This window comes from Bos indicus, chromosome 8 (genome assembly GCF_029378745.1).
Source record: "Bos indicus isolate NIAB-ARS_2022 breed Sahiwal x Tharparkar chromosome 8, NIAB-ARS_B.indTharparkar_mat_pri_1.0, whole genome shotgun sequence".
NCBI lineage: Eukaryota > Metazoa > Chordata > Mammalia > Artiodactyla > Bovidae > Bos > Bos indicus.
The window spans coordinates 76193696-76215410 of record NC_091767.1 but is presented as its reverse complement, the minus strand read 5'-3'; the positions used below and the strand labels follow the sequence as shown (position 1 = coordinate 76215410).

The 21715-nt window shown below is 42.3% G+C and overlaps 1 protein-coding gene across 2 annotated transcripts in view; it reads left to right on the top strand.

The window, feature by feature from the left end:
• Positions 1-1683: 1683 nt before the first annotated feature.
• The window catches only part of RASEF (RAS and EF-hand domain containing), an 88702-nt gene continuing 68670 nt past the window's right edge, over positions 1684-21715 (top strand). For both annotated transcript variants that reach the window (XM_070795031.1, XM_070795030.1), the window contains exon 1: positions 1684-2383. In XM_070795031.1, the coding sequence (XP_070651132.1) occupies positions 1953-2383 (431 nt within the window). In that variant the 5' untranslated portion in view covers positions 1684-1952. The remainder of the gene's footprint in view (positions 2384-21715) is intronic.

Genomic DNA, 21715 nt, shown 5'->3' with positions numbered 1-21715 from the left:
TCTTGAGAGTCCCTTGGACTGCAAGGAAATCCAACCAGTCCATCCTAAAGGACACCAGTCCTAAATATTCATTGGAAGGACTGATGTTGAAGCTGAAACTCCAATATTTTGGCCACCTGATTCGAAGAACTGACTCATTGAAAAAGGCCCTGATGCTGGGAAAGATTGAAGGCAGGAGGAGAAGGGGACGACAGAGGATGAGATGGCTATGGCATCACTGATTCAATGGACACGAGTTTGAGTAAACTCCAGGAATTAGTGATGGACAGGGAAGCCTGGCATCCTGCAGTCCATGGGGTCACAAAGAGTTGGACATGACTGAGTGACTGAACTGAACTGAGAATGAAAAGAAATGAAATACAGAGTCATAACTAAAAGAAGTGAAAATAAATAAAAGAACGTCTTAAGAGTGGAGGGACTTTATATGAATAAAGTAAAAATTATCCAAATGCATTTTCACAGGCTGTGAAAATCATCAAAGTACACATACACATAAGTCATATGACAAAGTGAGGGTCTCTCAGAAATAAGACAAGATTTTTTTTAAAGGATAAAAATAGATGAATTTTAAAGATCTGATAACCGGGAAGCATGCATGCATGCATGCTAAGTCGCTTCAGTCGTGTCGACTCTGTGCGACCCCATAGACGGTAGCCCACCAGGCTCCTCTGTCCCTGGGATTCTCTAGCCAAGAATACTGAAGTGGGTTGCCATTTCCTTCTCCACAACCAGGAAGCAGCCAATATCAAAGACACAATGGCACTGTTGAAATAAATGTTTAAGATCAAAGGATAAAATACAACTGCCTAATTTCCATAAGATTTGTTTAAAGAAAAAAAAAGCTATCAATACCTCAGTCCTTGTTTAAATATTGCTGCCTGAAAGATTTTGATTAATTTTCTCTCAGGCTGAGGAGACAAGGACTGAGAAAAATTACTTGGATTTGAGGATCTGGAAGATCTACGTGATTCCTAATGTGCATTAACTAGTTGGACCTCGACGTTGGACCGACATGCATTAAAGAAAGGCCATGGGACTTTCCTGGTGGCCCCGTGGTTGAGAATCTGCCTGCCAAGGCAGGGAACACGGGTTCCATGCCTGGTCCAGGAAGATCCCACATGCCCAGGGCAACTAAGCCCCCATCCTAGAGCCCGTTCTCCGAAGAAGAGAAGCCAGGGCAATGAGAAACCCCCATCTCCTGGCAAGTATAGAAAGCCAGCACACAGCAACGAAGACCCAATGCAGTCAAAAATAAATGTTTTTTAAAAAGAAAGCCCGTAATATCAGAAAACGGGGTCTTCTGGTAAATCTCACACTTTGGTTTGGGATATACAGATGTTTACCGATTTTCCAGAATCAGAAAATAATACGACACACATAATGTTAACTAATTTGCAACCCTACCCCTAACCTTCCTTTCCTCTTTCTATCCAGTAGTTAGCTCCTCATACCAGCGCTCGATTTACCCGAGCAAACACTGTTTACACCAAGGGCCTGGCAACGCTACTGCCTCCCCACAGTTCCAACCGGGTCCCCCAACTCCAGAAGCCCCAAACCCAGGCGCCAGAGCCCTACACGCGAAAGCGTGGGAACTGGAGCCAGTCGCTCCTCCTCCTGGCGGGGCGGAGCCGGGCGCCTCCGGGCCAGTGCGTGCGGCCGCGCAGGGCTGTCAGTCGCGGCAGGCGCTGCTGAGCGGGCCGAGGGTGGCCAGAGGCGCGTTCGCAGGGCTCTGGGACTGCCAGAGCCGGCACAGGTCGGCGCGCGAAGCCGCGTCGGAGCGCACAGTACCGACCCACTCAGGCGCTTCGCCCCGCCCCGACGTCCGCGCCAGTGGCCTAACCTGCCCGACTCGCCGAACTTGCCTCAGCTCCCAGCGGCAGCAGGTGGCCCCGGACTCCCCGCCGTCGCCGCAGTCGTGGTGGGCCACGCGCCCCGGAGCCCTCGCGAGCGGGATGGAGGCGGACGGGGACCTGGAGGAGCTAGCCCGGCTACGCTCCGTCTTCGCCGCCTGCGACGCGAACCGCTCCGGGCGCCTGGAGCGTGAGGAGTTCCGCGCGTTGTGCGCGGAGTTGCGCGTGCGGCCGGCCGACGCCGAGGCCGTGTTCCAGCGGCTTGACGCCGACCGCGACGGCGCCATCACCTTCCAGGAGTTCGCGCGCGGCTTTCGCGGGGCCCGCCGCGGGGGTCCGCGCCGGGGCTGGGGGCCGCGAGAGCCCGCGCCCGCCGCGGCCCAGGTGGGGTCCGACTCCGGGTCTGGCGAGGAGGACGAGGGCGACGAGGACGCGGCAGCGGCTCTGGCCGCTCCCTGGGACCCGGCGAGCTCCGGCCAGGCTTGGCAGGACTTCCAGGCGAGACTCGGGGACGAGGTCAAGTTCATCCCCAGGTACGAGTGTGGTTTGGAGGGCGGGAGGTGGTGGTGTTGTTTCCTATCCTTCCCGGGACCCTGCCATCTCTCCCCCTTACCTTCGGAGTGTGCAGACCCCGTGGATCCTGTCTCTCCCTTGTCTCCATTTATTGATTCACTTGAACTTTTCCCAGATGAGACCCTTTAAGGAACGAGAATCCTCTCAGCTGCAAAGGGCACTTTGTTAGTTACACAGGCCAGAGTGAAACCCGCAGCGCCCGGAGATTCTTCCAGGACACTGGTTTAGGAGTGCTCCCCAAACCTCGGCGACTTGATTATATCGTCTCCTACTCCTGGCCTCCAGGCTGCACTCGCAGCGGCAGCCCCGAGCGGTGACCCGGGCCGCTAGCCAATTTGGCATTCTCTATAGTAGTTTTTGGTATTTTCTCCTACTACGTAGAAAACAAAACCTTGCTGTGCATTTATTTTGCGGCATACAAATATTCATCACTGCTACGTGCTGAGCATTTTACAAGGTTGTTTAATATTCAGAGCAACTTTGGGGGTGGACTTTCTTATCTTTGACTGATGGAGCAATTTCGACCTAAAGACGTTAAGGGACTTGTCCAGTTGCTGAAAGAGCAGTATTTGATCCCAGATGTTGTGAACTGAAAAACTCTCACTTTTTATACCACAGAATAAAATGATAAAAATCACACAATAAACTACTCTTGTGGCTCTGACAGAAATAGCATAGGATCAAGTTACTTTTCAGGCAAAAGGGGGATGCCTGCAGGTTCAGGACTTGGTGGGAAAGATACTCAGGTTTTATTGAGATTAATTTGCATCTGTCTCTGCTTCTAGTCATTGTATGTCTTGAGCCATTCGCACATCTTCCTCGGGCGCCACGAACATCTTAATGCTATGTTTTTCTGCTCTCTGGAATTGTATGGGTCTCTGGCTGTCGTTGTTGGGAAGATCTGAAAGGCATCATTTGGTTGGCAGTTCACATATCTGAGACAGAAGACTGAAAAAAGGAAATAGCTCTGGAAGGCAGCAGTGACCTGGCTCACCCATTCACAGCTTACACCTACAGGGCTAGGAGTTCTCACTTCCTCCACCGCCCAGCTTCTCCCTCCAGTTTGAAAAGTTCAGGGAGTACTGGGCATGGAAAGTGACTCACTGCAGTATAAGAGGAATTGTGTAGAGAAAGTGGGTGTGATACCCATCTTTCCTATTATGTACAAATGAGTGAAAATGCAGTGTCTCCATCAGGGAAGTTAAAAAAAAAAAAAACACTTTGAAAAAAAAAAAAAAAATATATATATATATACACTTTGAATCAGCTTCCATCTGTAAGTTGGTTTGGGTCCAGCTAGGTAAAAAAGGTAACAATATTAAGAATAAGAAAAGGTACACCCGCACCATATTTTATACACACACGCACACACAAAACTACTTTTCAGAGTTGTCAAGTCTCAGCAGCAGATATTTGACTCAGCCTCTAATTGATCAAAATAATCTTGTTAAGATCAGCGTGCAACCTGGCCTTAATATTATTGATGGCATTATTCTTATCACTGTGCCTTTCCAATTCTTGAGAACCTATTAAATTTAATGGCACCAGTGTCACCTGATAGACTTGTCTCCTAAGCCCCACCCTTGCCTTCTGAGAGATTAACAAATACAATATTTGCCTTCCTGTACTTGTTGAAGAACTAAACTGAGTCGCTTCATCTGATTGTTTCTATGGCAGCCATTAGCTGTTTGGGTAAATTGGGTTCCTTCTATTCCACTTCCTCATATAGCTGTTCACCTTCTCTTTCTCCCATTCAAACTTGATAAAAATCTGTTGTTATTGACAATGCCGTTGTCATTATTTTAATTCTGCAAACATTATTGAGTGCCTCCTTTGTGCCAACCACTGTCCTAGGTACTGTCCTAGGTCCCTGGAGACAAAGAGCAGGAGACCGTGGTTCATGCCCTCAAGAAGTTCATAGTGTGAGTAAAATATTTCTCAAAAATTTCCTTAGAGGGCATGTAAAAGCAGAAAAATTATTTGCAGTTAACTCCACGTATTGTGGGCTTCCCTGGTGGCTCAGTGGTTAAGAATCTGTCCACAGTGTAGGAGTTACACAAGACTGGGGTTGGATCCCTGGGTTGGGAATATCCCCTGGAGGAGGGCATGGCAACCATTCAAATATTATTGCCTAGAGAATCCCATGGACAGAGGAGCCTGGCGGGCTACAGTCCAAAGCGTTACAAAGAGTCAGACATGACTGAAGCGACTTAGCATGCCATGAATTGTGGGCATAGCCCAACAGACTGCCAGCAAGCAGGAACTTTCTTTGAAGTTTTGAATTTTTATCTCAAAAAAATAAGTCATGTATTTGTTCATTTTACTGTATAATATCTTGCGAGTTGGTTTAACATAATATTATTTTAATATTTATATTAAATTTTATATTTAAAATATATTTTAATATATATTATATATTAAATATATTTATATTTGATATATATATTAAATATATATATATTTTATATATTTTTTATATTTTATATTTTATATATTATATATTATATATATTATTATATTTATATATATAATATATTATATATATTTTAAATATAAAATAAATATAAATATATATATTTATATTTAATATAATTTATTTAATATATATATGTATGTTTAATATATATAAATATATAAATATATAATATATATATAATAAATATAAATATAAAATTTAATATAAATTTATATATAAACATATATATTTATTATATATATATAATATATATATTTAATAATATATATAATATATATTTATATATATATTTATATTAAATTTTATATTTAAAATATAAAACATTATATTTTCTTCCAGAGAAAAAACTGTCTCTCTGGGAAGGTGTGCCATTTCACCTGGTGCCTTAATTTCTCACCTGGTGCCTTAATTTCCCACCTGGCACTCCACCTTCCTGCGGATAGCACCCTGTCCCATGCCTGTCTTTGGGGACTATTCATGTACAATTTGAGGAGAACAGATATCAGATATAGGAATGTTTGGTTCCTATAGAGGCAAAACTGGTGGTGGTGATTTCCATTTCAAAGATCATTCAAGCTCTTAGACGAAAATGTTAAGCAAATTTGGGTTAAACTCCTCAGTCATTGATAATTGTGTTATTAGAGAAAAATAATTTGTACTGTGAAAGAATAAAAATAGTCTCTGAGATATGTGTTAATACCCTCATAAGTTGGTTTTCCCTTAGAAAACTGAGGGAGTCTTTGCCTTCAAGCCTGGGGAGGGAAGCATCCCAAGTAGCCGCGTGACCTGCTCACCTGAGGTGGACATGTGTAAATGGTCCAGAGGGTCAGAATGGGCCATTGCCACTTCTTGGTAAGCTGGAACAAGGTCAGCCGGCAGGTGAAACCAGAATGGGCAAGGCAGTATAGTTATGTAAGAGAATTCCAGAAGGAAGGTTGCATCAGGCCAAGAAAAATTCATGAAGTGGGGAGAGAATGTCTGGGGAGAAACAGAGACCAGACTTGTAACCACCTAGTGGAGCCCATTTCTGGGGCCCCAGGCATTACCTTGGTGAAAGGAAGGTTTTTACACAGTGGGTACTCAGTAAATATTTGTTCAGTGTTCTTTGATTCCTTGCTTCATATCCTGAGAATGCAGTTAGTTCGTGCTGTATGCATTCTCTTCATTTCTTTTGTTGGTTCCCTCCCTTTGTTTGCAAGTTCCCGATGAGAGCTCATGTGTCCTGAGATTAGCAAGGAGAGAAGGATACAAGGTGTGTATGTATGTATGCATGCATTGACCATTTGACCGAGGAGGGGGCATGGCAGGAATTCATCTCTCTTGTCTAGTCAGAGCCAGAACTTTTCAGAGTGTTCTCAGTCCCATCTGTAGAAATTCTGAGTTTTATTTATGGACTGATTAACTTTAATAATTTAGAACCCCACATTCTCATAAACAGAAGCACAAGGGTCCAGCCGGCACCAAAACCATAATGGACTTGTGAACGGGCATGAGTTTTGCCACGGTATTTAGAGCAGACCCAGAGTGGGTGCCTCTGGTGTAATAAGGGTTCGCACAGCTGATGACCTGCCAGACAGGGTTAGGGTAGGATTTGTTCAGGCACCAAAATTAGACCCACTTGGTCAGTTGTTTCACATGGTCTGTGCCCTTTCTGTGTGCAGTGTTGAAGAAGTCTTTTGTTGAATGGCTTAGAAACAAGAAATTTAATTGAGAAGAACCAGAACTACCCACATGTGAACTGTCATGTGGATCATCAAAACAGTTTGCTTCAGCATGTCTGTATAACTATGAGGATGACAGCTAAAATGGAGTGGAAATACAACGGCTGACACCAATCCCACTTAACTTGTAGGACGAAGCTACAGTAGGCAGAGGCATAGTTTCCTTTACATTTCCCTTTCTTGGGGTCCACTTTGGGCTCCAATCATCTTCATTTGTAACAGTGCAGTTGCTTCCTAAGCCCACTTCACCACTTCAAGATGTGGTGCTTGGAAAGATGGAAAAGGGAGAGGAGAGAGGGATGCACAGAGAGAGGTAAACACAGGGAGAGGGCTGGAGACCCAGCATGAGGAAGGCAGGGTGAGAGGAGGCAGAAGACCAGCAGGCAGATGGAGAGACACTGATGATTGATTAGGTAGTGCCTCAGTTTCCCCTCTCTGCCCACTCAGTGTGGTTCTGGCCCTGAGCCAGCTTGAGGTGCCAGAGTTAAATTAGCTCTTCTCTGCTTGAGCACAGCTCTTAAAAGTATCTTCCATATGTGAGCATCTGGTGCTTTGGATGGTGTTTGTAGTGTTTAAAGATAAACATATTTGTCACTCATGTGACCAGTCATGTCCGGTGTTCATCCAGAAATAAAGATTTGCTCTAACCTTGAGGTACCAGAGTGGGTTGGACCTCAGTCCTGGAAGACGTTCAGAGATGTGTTTGACTGTGTGTGATACTTACCTTTGGCACTAACTTTGGGGCCTATCAGTGCTAGCCACAAGCTTTCCAGAGATTTTCTGACTTTTCTTAATTCAGACCTGGGAGTTTGTGTGCGTGTGTGTGTGTATAGTGTTGTTGCTGTTTAGACACTAAGTCATATCTGATTCTTTTGAGACCCCATGGTCTGTAGCCCTGCCAGGCTCCTCTGTCCATGGGGTTTCCCAGATGAGAATACTGGGGTGAGTTTTCATTTCCTTCTCCAGGGATCTTCCCAACTCAGGGATCAAACTGGCATCTCCTGCATTGACAGGCAGATTCTTTGCCTCTGAGCCACCTGGGAAGCCCACGTGTGTGTATGTGTGTGTGTGTATAATACATACATTTTATATATTTTTATGTGTCTGTATATCTCTATATAGATTATATATGTCTTTATTTCTAACTGTTGCTTGTCTGTTGCTTTTTGTTTTTTCTTTTCACAATTATCTGTGTCATTACCCTACTGCTGAGTGGGAGAAACCTGTCTGTTAAGACTACAGCCCTTTCTTGAACCTTCCAAACCTTCCTCCTGGGCCCGGCAGGCATCTCTGTGTGGCTTACCTTTTATGAGCTCTGCTTGCTGGTGGTGGCCCCTTCTGGTTCTGATATTGGAATTTCATCTCAGGGTAGTTTCTTTTTGGCCTCTTGGCCCCAGAAAGGTATTCTGGCCTTCCCAGCCTTAGAGGACTCCCGGCTTTGGCCATATGGACAGGGGGCTGCTCTGAACCTCAGATCTCACGGACTGTTCAAAGCACTGCTGTCAGGTTTGGAGGAGAGATTGTTTGCTCTGCCCTTATGGTGTAGGTACCAAGTAAAATGCCTAAGACAGGATGCCATTGGAAGGCTGCTCTCCAAGAACTACAGACTCTTCTCTAGCCTGTCTTTTAGCCTGAATTTTTCATTTACTCCTCTCCTAAATCATTGTTGAAATTCAGTCGTGCTACTCCTATCACTTTGAGCATGTAAAACCTGTTTCTGGATTTCTTCCCAGGTTATATGATTTGATTTTATTTGTAAAACAGAAGTAGCCAAATTTGGCTAATCTTCCTGGAATGGAAGCGTAGAGGCTGATGGCAGAGCCTTTAGAAGATGGTGAGGTTAGGGTGCCAAGGTGATTCAGATGTCTGCATTTTTCTCCTAAGAGAATATACAGAAAATACTTTCTTGCTTCCCATATAGCTTGTTAAAGCTTAGTTGTACCTGACTGCAGTCTATTGTTGGAGGGAAGAAATGGGAAGAGACGATTTATCATGGGTATTCGGGCTGCTCTTATCTAACTGTTAGTCTCGTATCAGGTTATAAAATGGAAAGTAAACACTGTTTCCCAGAGGAAAGTTGTAATGACGGAATGATATGTATGACTTCTTTGATATTAGTTCCTCAAAAAAAAACAGTTTCATTGGTTCAACTGGTAAATATGTGGGGTCTTCCAAATTATAATTGCTTCTGTCAGAGTAATTATAAAAAGAGAAAGGTGAATTTTAACTCTTGAGGCCTTCATCTATATGCCTTATAAAAGCAAGACATATAGATGCAGTAGCTCAGGCATGTTTCTTTTCATTCTTTCTCTAGTTCCCCCAGTATTCATGTGCCTGCCAGTGTCCCAGGCACTAGAGAGACTCCCTTACAGACCTGACCCTGACCTTCAAGGAGCTTATCACCTTTTTGAATACCTAGGAGTTTCTGACACCCAAAGGAGCTGAGATGCAGTATAATATATGCAGAAAAATGCCTCTGGGCACATCTCCAAAATGTAGAAATTTCATGGCAAGATAGTTCCTCAAATTGGGGGCCCTTTGGGTCTTTACATGTGTGCTTGGGAATCTTAGAAGACTAAACAGTTTTGTTTTCATTTTATGTTATCATTATCTGATAATATAAAACAAATTAATTTGAGCAGATTTGGGATCACCTAGATGACTGTGCCGTGACAGATTTGACTGACTGAGAACCTGCCTGTGTGGTGTTTAAGGTTGTGTGGCTTCCACAGCACGCTGTTCTTGTCATGGGCTGGTGAGGAAGGCACAGCTGTGGGCCTAGTGTAGAGACATGTCCATGTAAATTGAAAGTGACCAGCAACACAGAGTGTTGGGTTGTCTGCGTTCTCAGTTGAAAAGTGATTGGGGAACAGGGTTTTGATCCTGTGAGTGTGGCTGGAGAGTGCAGCACACAGGCTTCCAAGGACCATGGTGCTCTTGGCTTTGGGGCTGTAGTTTCAGTAGCGGAGTGTCCCTTGTCAGATTAAATAAATGTTTCTCATTCTCACTCTCTTGATTCTCCAAACATGTGTTGGTCACATAAATGCTTGGGAGCTGTAAGTATAAGGAGTTTATATCTGGTTTATGTTTGTTCATAGTTAAGTAACATGATATAAATAATGTTTATGTCACCTTTTCTTTAGTAAGGACTACATGTTTATCAAGTGGGAGAAATACTGTTTCAAAAGGACTTGAAATCCTTAAGAACTATATAAGATGGAAAACATTAGCTTCCCTGGTTTTCATTGCATATCAATCTTGTCTGTCATTTAAATTGAAGATATAATATGAACCAGCAACCCCACTGCTGGGCATACACACTGAGGAAACCAGAATTGAAAGAGACATGTGTACCCCAGTGTTCATTGCAGCACTGTTTACACTAGCCAGGACATGGAAGCAACCTAGATGTCCATCAGCAGATGAATGGATAAGAAAGCTGTGGTACCTATACACAACGGAATATTACTCAGCCATTAGAAAGAATGCATTTGAATCAGTTCTAATGAGGTGGATGAAACTGGAACCTATTATACAGAGTGAAGTAAGCCAGAAAGAAAAACACCAATACAGTATACTAACACATATATATGGAATTTAGAAAGATGGCAACAATGACACTATATGCGAGACAGCAAAAGAGACACAGATGTATAGAACAGACTTTTGGACTCTGTGGGAGAAGGTGAGGGTGGGATGATTTGAGAGAATAGCACTGAAACATGTATATTATCATATGTGAAACAGATCGCCAGGTCAGGTTCGATGCATGAGACAGGGTGCTCAGGGCTGGTGCACTGGGATGACCCTGAGGGATGGGATGGGGAGGGAGTTGGGAGGGGGGTTCAGGATGGGGAACACATGTACACCCATGGCTGATTCATGTCAATGTACGGCAAAAACCACTACAGTGTTGTAAAGTAATTAGCCTCCAATTAAAATTAATTAATTAATTTAAAAAATAATAAATTGAAGGCATAATATCAATATTGTGGAAGAAGTTCAACTTAAATTGCTCTCAGTCTTAAGGACCATTTTTGTTATTTGCCCAAAGAAGAAACTCTTCTTGCCTTTTTCCTATGTCATTCATTCACCGTTTCATTTAAAATACTTTTGTAATCTATGTGTGCCTGGGACTGCACTAGAAACTGGGTGCTTTAAAATTATATCCAGTCAAAAAATCAAAGTTTCTTGGCCATTTGCTCTCTCTCCAGAGGTGATGGCACCAGGGAAGATAATGAAGAGGGAAAATCACAAAGTCTGGGTCCAGCTGTCAGTGGGAGTCAGGAAACAAGCAGATGAACTAAATTCAGGGAGTTTATTCTTCTCTTTAGTAGAGCAGTTATCTTGCATGTTAGTGTTACAGTTCCAACAAGAGACACTCTAGGCTCTGATCAGATTATCCCCTCAGTCCCCCTGTGGACTGTGACTAATGTAATGGACTGGGAGCTCACAGACACCGAGGCCTCCGGGATTAGGCAGCTAACGTTGACCCGGTGGAATGGAGTTGGGGCCCAGTACCCACCTCTGCATCATCTACTAGTATAGACACATGTGCTGCCATGCAGGAGGTAGGCCTGGTGTTGTCACTGATGCCAACTTAGAAAGGATGGTAAGATATCCAGATTTTATGTAGGAATTTCCAGTTTTGTGTTCTCTGTGAAGGACAGAGCACAAAAGTGGGAAAGATACTTTTCCCAGTTTGCAGCCCCTGTTTCCTGCCTGAGAACGTGCAGTGATAAGTTCAAGTGTCAGATGTGATCTTTGCTTTGAAGGTCGTGTTGATGTGAACATGTGGTTCCATGGCACTGTAGCTTAGAACCTTAACCATGCTGCTTCTGCCCCGTCCAAGTTTGTGGGATAGTATTTTGACCCAAAGGTAGTCTGTCTTGACTCTCTTTTTTGCTCTTGCATGTTCTTGTACTTTCCCAAGTTACCAAGTTCAAGCCCATCAGATGTTACTGTACAGTATTTTCTATCTCCCGGTTATTCTGCTCTGGTAAGTGCGTCCCTGTGGGAGGAGGGCTGAGCTCTGAAAGCACCGAGATGTCCAAAACACCTTTTACCCTGATGTCTTTCCTTCTCGTCATTTGAAACTGAACGTATTTGTCATGGATTTAAGACATGGAAAAAAAATCAATTGGCATGGAATAAAAATAAGGGAATTTAGTGATAAGAGGTTATATTTTCTGGTAACATAATGGTATATCCTTTCATTATTGGAATATTTTGTCCTGCAGTCAAAAAAGATTTTTGTGAGGATGAAAAGATGCTCATCACTAATCATCAGAGAAATGCAGATCAAAACTGCAATAGATCATGTTGATGTTTGGTATAAACCAACACAGTGCTGTAAAGCAATTACCCATCAATTAAAAATAAATAAGTTTTTTTTAATTGCAATGGAAATTGCCACTTATTGGCTGTTATCAAAAAAACAATTATAAGTACTACTGAGAATATAGAGAAATCGCAACCCTTGTATATTGTTGGTGGGAATGTAAATTGGTGCAGCCACTATGGAAAATGGTATGAAGGTTACTCAGAAAAGTACAAATGGAACTTCCATATGATCCAGCAATCTCATTTCTGTGTGTATATCCAAAAAAATTGAAATCAGGATCTTGAAGAGATATCCGCACTCCTGTGATCATTGCAGCATTAGTAACAATAGCCAGCAGGTGCAAACAGCTCACATGCCCATTGACAGATGAATGAATAAAGAAAATGTGCTATATACTTCAATGGAATATTACTCAGCTATACAAAAAGAAGGAATTTCTGCAGTATGTGACAACCCAGATGGACCTGAGCACATTATGCTGAGTGAAGTAAGCCAGTCACAGAAGGACAAATAATGTACAGTTCCACTTATATGAAGTGTCTAAAGTAGACAACTTTTAGAAAGTCGAATGGTGATTGCCAGGGGCCCAGGGATTAGGAAATGAAGAGCTGCTCTTCAGTGGGTTATGGAACTTCAGTCGTTCAACGTGGAAAAGGCTCTGCGTGAAAATAGGCATGTAGGCAACAACACTGTACACCTCAAAGTTTGTGAAGGACGTAGATTTATGTTATATGCTTCTTAACCACAAGAAAAGCAAACATGTAGAGTGTAAAACTTCTTTTTTTTACAGAGGTAAAAGATCTGGATAGCTACAAAGGCTCTATGTCTCATATCTACTTGGATCAGTCCCGAATATAGGCTCCCTCAAGGGTTGTCCCTTAAATGTACTCACACCTGTCATGTTTAGGTAACCGAGCAGAAATATTTGTGATAATGACACATTCTGGGTGCTCCTTCCCACCACACATACTGAAAACAACCACTCTCTTCAGTTTTAGTTTTGGGGGACATTTTATGGGAATGTTCAGCCATGATACCCCCTCGTGAGCATTACAATTATGGAGCATGCTCAAGTGGCCACTTTGTTACAATGGTACCTCTGACCTAGAGTGTTTTGTTTTGTTTTGTTTTGTTTTAATGTCTGGTTCGAAAACAAACAAGCACAAATCAGTTCTTTATTCTGAATCCAGATGCAGTGGTGGAAGTCTCACCTGCTGTAAGCCTCCTGTGACTGCCTGGTCCCCACATGGAGGAGTGGTGGGAGGTTGTGGCAGGTGCTGGCCTGTTGCCCATCTTCTTGGGCATGATGGCTGCAGTTTTATCTCCAGGTGCGACCTCATAATTCTTGCTCCTGTAGAACAGAGTAACAGTCTGCCCTGGCTGAGGTGGAAGAATTCTTGAGGAGTCAACCAACATTTGCTTAGAAAATCCATGTTTTTATGATGCAGCAATCCCACTGCTGGGTATACACACCAAGGAAACCAAAATTGAAAGAGACACATGTACCCCAGTGTTCGTCTCAGTACTGTTTACAATAGCTAGGACATGGAAGCAACCTACTGTCCATCAGCAGACAAATAGATAAGAAAGCTGTGGTACATATACACAATGGAATATTACTCAGATATTAAAAAGAATGCATTTGAATCAGTTCTAATGAAGTAGATGAAACTGGATCCTATTATACAGAGTGAAGTAAGTCAGAAAGAAAAACACCAATACAGTATATTAATGCATATATATGGAATTTAGAAAGATGGTAACAACGACCCTATATGCGAGACAGCAAAAGAGACCCAGGTATAAAGAACAGAGTTTTGGACTCTGTGAGGGAAGGGGAGGGTGGGATGATTTGATAGAATTGCATTGAAACATGTATGTTATCATATGTGAAATAGATGACCAGTCCAAATTCGATGCATGAAACAGGGCACTCAAAGCCGGTGCACTGGGATGGCCCAGAAGGATAGGATGGGGAAGGAGGTGGGAGAGGGGTTCAGGATGGGGAACACATGTACATCTGAGGCTGATTCATGTCAATGTATGGCAAAAATCACCACAATATTGTAAAGTAATTAGCCTCCAATTAAAATAAATAAATTAATTTTAAAAAAAACTACAGATTCCTGGATATCCTCTCAGACTTGACAATATAAATATCTAAAGACAAAAAAAAAAAAAGAAAATCTATGTTTTAAGACATTTGTATGCCATGTTTGTAATGGACTCGCCATAAACTAGTGTTCATGTTTATGATCCAAATATGTTTTCTTTTCCTCCTTGACAATCTGTTGGCATGGCATGTAATTCAGTCTGGCAGATATAGTTAGGTTGGGGATGTTAATGAATGAAGTATGGTCACACGTTTCTGCTCTAACACAGTATCTGTATTTCAGAAGAACCTGATGTTCTGCAAGCACACAAAGGATGTATGAGGGAGAAAACAGGGATGGGGCCAATCTCTCTGTATCTATACAGATTTGCATCCATAAAACTAAAAAAAAAATAATAGCAAAATTTTTAAAAAGTCACATTAGATGCCTAATAGAAACATGCAACAGTCCAGAATATCAGTACAGAAAAACTGTTACTGTTATAAACAATGAAAGTATAGCATTTTGCAGCCTATTTTTTAAGGTGAAGGTAGCTTCGTGGATGGAGGTATATGAGTTGTGGTTGCTGAGTTATGGGGACAAGACAAAATGCACAAAGACAAAGCATGTGGATAGTTTGTGCCAAGAAGAGCCCAGGGAGTGGGCATTGTGTCTAGCACCATGTCCACTTGCAGCCAGCTGCCTTCAGCTGCAGTAATGGGCTTGCATTGGGTGGCTGTTACCTGGGCGCAGAGCATTGACATGCTGGGAAATGCAACTTCCAGTTCTGCATCAGATCAGATCAGATCAGTCGCTCAGTCGTGTCCGACTCTTTGCGACCCCATGAATTGCAGCATGCCAGGCCTCCCTGTCCATCACCAGCTCCCGGAGTTCACTGAGACTCACGTCCATCGAGTCAGTGATGCCATCCCGCCATCTCATCCTCTGTCGTCCCCTTCTCCTCCTGCCCCCAATCCCTCCCAGCATCAGAGTCTTTTCCAATGAGTCAACTCTTCGCATGAGGTGGCCAAAGTACTGGAGTTTCAGCTTTAGCATCATTCCTTCCAAAGAAATCCCAGGGCTGATCTCCTTCAGAATGGACTGGTTGGATCTCCTTGCAGTCCAAGGGACTCTCAAGAGTCTTCTCCAACACCACAGTTCAAAAGCATCAATTCTTCCGTGCTCAGCCTTCTTCACAGTCCAACTCTCACATCCATACATGACCACAGGAAAAACCATAGCCTTGACTAGACGGACCTTTGTTGGCAAAGTAACGTCTCTGCTTTTTAATATGCTATCTAGGTTGGTCATAACTTTCCTTCCAAGGAGTAAGCGTCTTTTAATCATTCACCTACTAATGTAGGGGAAAGCTAATTGATGCTCTAGGAACACGCACTGTGTCTGAGCAGTCCTAGTCATGAATACAAATTCATGGGAGACTAAAGCAAGGCACCAAGCCGAAAATGAGGGTTAGATTGATTCTGTGTGCATGAGTCCAGAGGTTTTACATTGGTCTAAAAGGATACAACTGAGCAACTGAACTGAACTAAAAAGGATAATGCATTGCCTGTCTGCTGAAAGATTACAGTGAATAAGCTGTCTTCAGGCGAATAGAAATCCGTCCACAAAAGTCCACAGATCTGTTAGATAGGCTGTTACAATCCTAATGAACCCTGATGAGAATTATTATAATATTATGTTGTAGGTGAGCATTTGGACCATTAAAAAGTGACCTATTCTGTTGAGTAATATTTAAAATTAAGGTTCTTATTCCACAACTGAATAATAATTCAGTTCTTATTGAATCCAATGTTGATTCAACTGTTTTAAGCAGTGCTAACATATATTCACTGCAAAGCTGGTGCATTTGTTTATGTGATTAACCCCAGTGAAAGTACAGTGATATAAGCCACTGTGTTAGTAGGCTTCACCAAAGGAATAGAGCCAATAAGATGTAGTGGCTAGGAAACAGTATGGGGAGTGTGGAAGGAGCAAGAGGGGCAGGGTTGGATTTATTTTGAGGAATTGGCTCATACCATTGTGGAGGCTGGCAGGTCTATAATCTGCAAGGTAGACCAGAAGACTGGAGACCTAGAGAAGATGTGATACAACAGTTTGAGCCCCAAGGCAGTGGGCTGGCAGAATCACCTCATCCTTGGGGGTACTCAGTCTTCATTTAAAGGTCTTCAACTCTTTAGATGAAGCCTGCCCACATTCTGGAGGGTAATCTGCTGTACTCAGAGTCTTAACAGATTGAAATGTTAGTCTCATGTACAAAACACCTTCATGAAGCAATTATCCTTCAATTAAAAATCAATTTAATTTAAAAAGGACCTTCATAGCAACATCCAGACATGTATAACCAGGTATTTAAGCACTGCAGCCTAGCCAAGTTGCCACATAAAATTAACCATCACAGCTGCTAAAAAAAACTTCTCCAGATACTCTGTTTATGGGATTCCCTGTTTTATGGGAATCACCTCTGGAGAGATCAGAGAGCATTTTTTATTGCTTCCAACTTATAAAATGTGCACTAGAAAATTTTAAAATATTTGTTTATTTCTGAAAAAAAATCCCACATACATTATATTCCCCTTGTACTGTTTCCAAATGCCTAAACACTTCCAATTTTCTGGAGCAGCTTTAAAATTTATTAACATTCTTCTATCTGCCAAGGAAAGGCTTTGCCTCCTTGTGTTCATGGCTCCGAGATGACCCCCTGGGAGAAGAGGGCTTATTCACCCTGGTGTCTACCCCTCCATGCTCACCCTCCAATCTCACTCATTAAAATGTCCGTAACCACACTGAGCCCCTCATGGAAGACACATCTTGAATTTAAGCAGCCTCAGTCATCTAGCAAGTCACACCAGCACTTACCATTGCTACACTTCCTCAGGCAAATGAACTGCCTGCTCCCCTCCTTTATTCCCTCCCCTCCTCCCTCCCTTCTGCACAAGCTGTGGGAAAAGCACTGTACTCAGAAGTCCAAAGATGATGTTTGAATGAGAAACAGTACAAAACTCCATAGGGTAGGAACAGTTCTTACTTTACTGTCCCCAGCTACCAGTTCTTGACTCTGAGTTGGTAGCTTAATAACAGGGGTGCAAGCCAAGAGGCATAGGGAAGCCCAGAATGTTCCACCGGATCTAGGTCCTAAAATTCAGCCATAAGAAAGCGATGAGCTCCATGCTCAGATGCCCAGGACCAGGCATTCCGCTCCCAGGAGCTCGGCAGACACTGGTTTTTAAATCACGTCTTTTCTGTGCAGCTTGAGGCCTCAGACCAGGGGCACTGGCCACCCCTGGGAGCTTCTCTAGCAATGCAGACACTAGGCCCCACCACAGACTTACTGAAGCATCTGTGCTTTAACAAGGTCCCTGGGTGATTTGTATGTCTTAAACTCTGATAAAGAAATGAGAAGTTAGTGTGTGGGATGTGGTCGAGAATTCCTGTTAAAAAGGTAAAGGGGCTTCCCTGGTGATCCAGTGATTAAGAATCCACTTTCAATACAGGGGACATCAGTTTGATACCTTGTCTGGGAGGATCCCAGATGCCATGGGGCAACTAAGCCCATGTGCCACAACTACTGAGCCTGTGCTTTAGTGTCCGTTAGATGCAACTCCTGAAACCTGTGTGCCCTAGAGCCTGTGCTCCACAACAACAGAAGCCACTACAATGAGAAACCCATGCGTCACAACTAGAGAGTGGCACCCGCTCTCTGCAACTTGAGGAAGCCTGCGTGCAGCAGTGAAAACCCAGCACGACCCCAGAAAAGTAAAAATGATGAAAAACAACAACAACAACATAGAAAAGCCCCAGAAAGAGAATGTGGAACTGAGGTAGAAAAGATAAACATCACCTGCTTCAAAATTTTTGCCTTGGGTTGCCTCTGAACTTGAAATCTGAATTGTGACATGTTGGTGATTGAATTCCCCATGAAGGTAAGAAATTTATACTTCCATCAAGTCTGTTGTGTATTATTTTGGCAATGTGTTCTTCAGAGACAAATAAACCTACAGAAAAGTGCATGGAGCTTGGTGTACAGCTTGCTGACTCCACATTGACAGCATCCAGATCAAGAAACAGCATATTGTAACAACAGCGTGCATCAGTTTTATGTATACATACATCCCCTCCCTCCAGAAAATAACAAACCGTTGTAGTGCAATTATACTCCAATTAAAAATTAATAATAATGTTTAAAAAGAACTTAAAAAAGAAACAGCATGTTACCTAGAAGCCTCTGTGCTCCCTTCCAATCACTACAGTCCCTCCCTGACCTCCAGGCCTGATCTCCTATGTCTTTTTCCTTTTACATGGTCTGGCTTCTCACACTCAACGTTGTGCTTGTAGCTCTGTCATTCCCACTGCTGTAGAGTATTCATTGTGTGAAGATACAACTTATTTATCCACTTCACAGTGCGTGGCCATTTGAGTCATTTCTACTTTGTGGCTATTACATATCGTGCTGCAGTGGGCCATCTGGCACACATCTTTTGGTCAGCACATGGGCTCACACAATGCCTTGCTTTCTGTTTTCCTTTTTTAAAAAGATTTATTTTTTAATTTTTGGCTGTGGTGAGTCTTCGCTACGGCATGCGGGCCTTCTCTAGTAGCAGAGAGTGGGGTCTACTCCGCAGTTGTGGTGCGGTGGCTTCTCTTGTGGAGCACAGGCTCTAGGGCACGTGGGCTCTGTAGTTGCGGCTCCTGGGCTCTAGAGCAACAGGCTGAGTAGCTGTGGTGCATGAGTTGAGTTGCTCCGTGGCAAGTGGGATCTTCCCAGACCAGGGATCAAGCCGGTGTCCCTTGAGGATTCTTCACCACTGGATCACCAGGGAAACCCCACCCAATGCCTTGCTTTCAATAACTGTTTACAAAATAACTTCAGCTTTCCTTGCTAACTCAGGGTCATCGTTATGGAGTCAAGTTTCATCCTGGACTTTGGTGTAGCGTGTCCCCAGCGTTTGTGGGGATGGCAGTCCAGCTTGGCTCTTTGAGTTCCTGTGTGCATTTTCTGTGCACTTACTATTGTCAGTCCCTCCTTCCTTCCGTCCTTCCTGGGCACCTTAGTATGCTGAAGATGCAGTAAAGCAAAATGATCAGATATACTAGAATTGTGTTTTAAAACCCCCTTTTGAATGCAGGTTATTCCTGTGCCAAGGCGAAGTGGCTCATAGGCTGCTGTTCACAGTTTCTTGATTTTCAGTCTTCTTTTGAATTCTTTATGGTGCCAGGTACCTGAGTTTCAGATAGCTGGAATGCTGCCCTTGTTTAAAATTATTATTATTTGTAGTGTTGTTCCTCTTCCATTTTTATTTATATTTTAACTCCTTGCCCCCTTGTATTCATTCTGAAAGTTCCCCAAGGTAGACACTGCAATTCTAAATTGTCTTTGTAGAAGTTATACCATCTAGAAAAGTAAGCACAAAACGTGCATTTATATTATTATGAATACATGTGAGAGCTGAGATGAATCCACAGGAGTCTGAAAAGATGTGAGCTTGCACCTGGATCTTGGGCCCCTAGCCCGAAGGTTTGTTATTCAAATTATTTTTAATGTGTTTTTTTTTTTTTTTTTTTTTTTTTTGAGTGTTGGGGAAATGCTACAAAAACTATACATGGAGGTAAACAGATACTACTGCTGTGTGGGTTCCTCTTGGCCACTTGTGGATTATCGCAATAACCTTTTTACAGCTCCTACTGTATTTAGTGATACTAAATACAGTATCACTTGTATTTAAAGCAGTCATTCAGCATTTATTTCCATTTTGTTTTGTAGCTATTAGGCTATTTGTACTGCTGAGAAGGGATGTTGCCCACCTTGTTGAGAGAGGGTAGCTCATACCTCAGGAACAAGACCTGGAAAACAGGGAAGGATAAAAGTTTGGTGTGAAAAATGTAAACTGAAATAAATGTAAATGCACAGCTGACTGAAATTGCTTTTTCATGATCTAATGAACCAGTGAATTAAGATGATGACTCAGTTAAGACTGGTTTTTCTTTGCATGGCTCTCCTGAGTGGTTGAGGTTAGATTCCATCAGGAGATAGGATTTGAGAATCTGCTGATCATTTGCTCTTTTCATGGGTTGTGGCTCTGGGAGCACAAAAGTAGACTCTTTTCAGCACAACCGATCCTGGTATAGTGTAAGAAAGTCACACTTCAACAGGATTTTTGGCTACCATTTTTTTAAATCACATTTCAGAAAATCACCCTATAGTTCTTCAGAAAACCAAATGAAAAGTAATTAAACTTTCCTGCAGTTTGCTAGGGAAGGAATGAAGGGCAAAGTTCCTCCTCTTATCTCAGGAAACTTCCACCTTGTGGAGAATACACCCCAGGCATTGTTGAATGAGACCAAGAATCTCTCAAAGGGTTTTAACTGTTGGAATGTTGAAATTGAAGATGTCAGCATTTTATGTTAAGGTTTTTTAATGTGGACAATTTTTAGAGTCTGTTGAATTTGTTGCATTACTTCTGTTTTATGTTTTGGATTTTTGGCTGCGAGGCATGTGAGATCTTAGCTCCCCAACCAGGGATTGAACCTCTACCCCCTGCATTGAAAGAGGGAGTCTTAACCACTGGACCACCAGGGAAGTCCCAACAACATTTTATTTTAAAGGGGAAGTGTGTTCAAGAAGATTTGTAAGAAAATCTCTACAACTAATTTTGTTTCAGTTTAATATTTCTTGGTCCACCTCTGCACAGAGAGACTGAAAGACCATTATTGGTTTATCTTGCAAGGTAGGTAGGTAAAGGCAATGATTCTAAAAGTTGATTAAAAATTCTTCTGTGTTATTTTTATACAATAACTAAAAAAAATACTTAATGTTTACAAATAGTTTTAAGATAGTTCAAAGATGCCATGTTAGTAGAAAAGAAATTCTCATTTAATTACATGATTTTCAGAGCAGATTCTTACAACCTGTGAGAAAAACTTTAAAGAAGTCCAGAGCAAGTCGTGTGTAATCTCCAACAGATCTTCTTGCCAGTATGATGTATACTCAAGCTTAAGGTCGAGATTTAACCGTTGAAGAAAATGTGACTATAGCTTATGCACCTAACAGTTCTATAATATCAATAATAATTTAGAGTGAAATGCTAGTCATTCAGTAGTTAGTAGTAGGTATTCAATGTATGTTAAAGTACGAATTCAAGAAATAAATTTACTGCTGAGGTAACAGATAGAATACACTTATATCCCAGAATATGGTAATTTTAGGAGAGAAAATGAGTTCTTTCTTGGAACTCATGATTCTGGAGTATGTTAAGAAGTTTGGGAGATTTTAGAAAGACAAGCCAATCCTTATCTTCTATAGAAACGTGATGAGTTATCTATGTAATACAATATTTTAAGTCCATGTTGATCTTCATTAAATCATGTGATTTAATTCATGTTTTGGAAATTCACATATATATGTAATAGTATTTATAAACTTAAATATAAATATTACTTTGTTTAAGATGCATCCTAGTTTAATTTCTTGAAATGTATTTGGAATTCACAGCATTGTTGTAGCCCACTCAGGTTGGAGTTCTGATTTCAGCATCCTCAACCCACAGAAACGCAAGTCCAAGGTGGAGGGAAATGAAGGGGCCTCTGTGTATCAGAAATACTAGAAATCCTCCCAGGACAGTTTCTCCAGTTGACCATTTCTG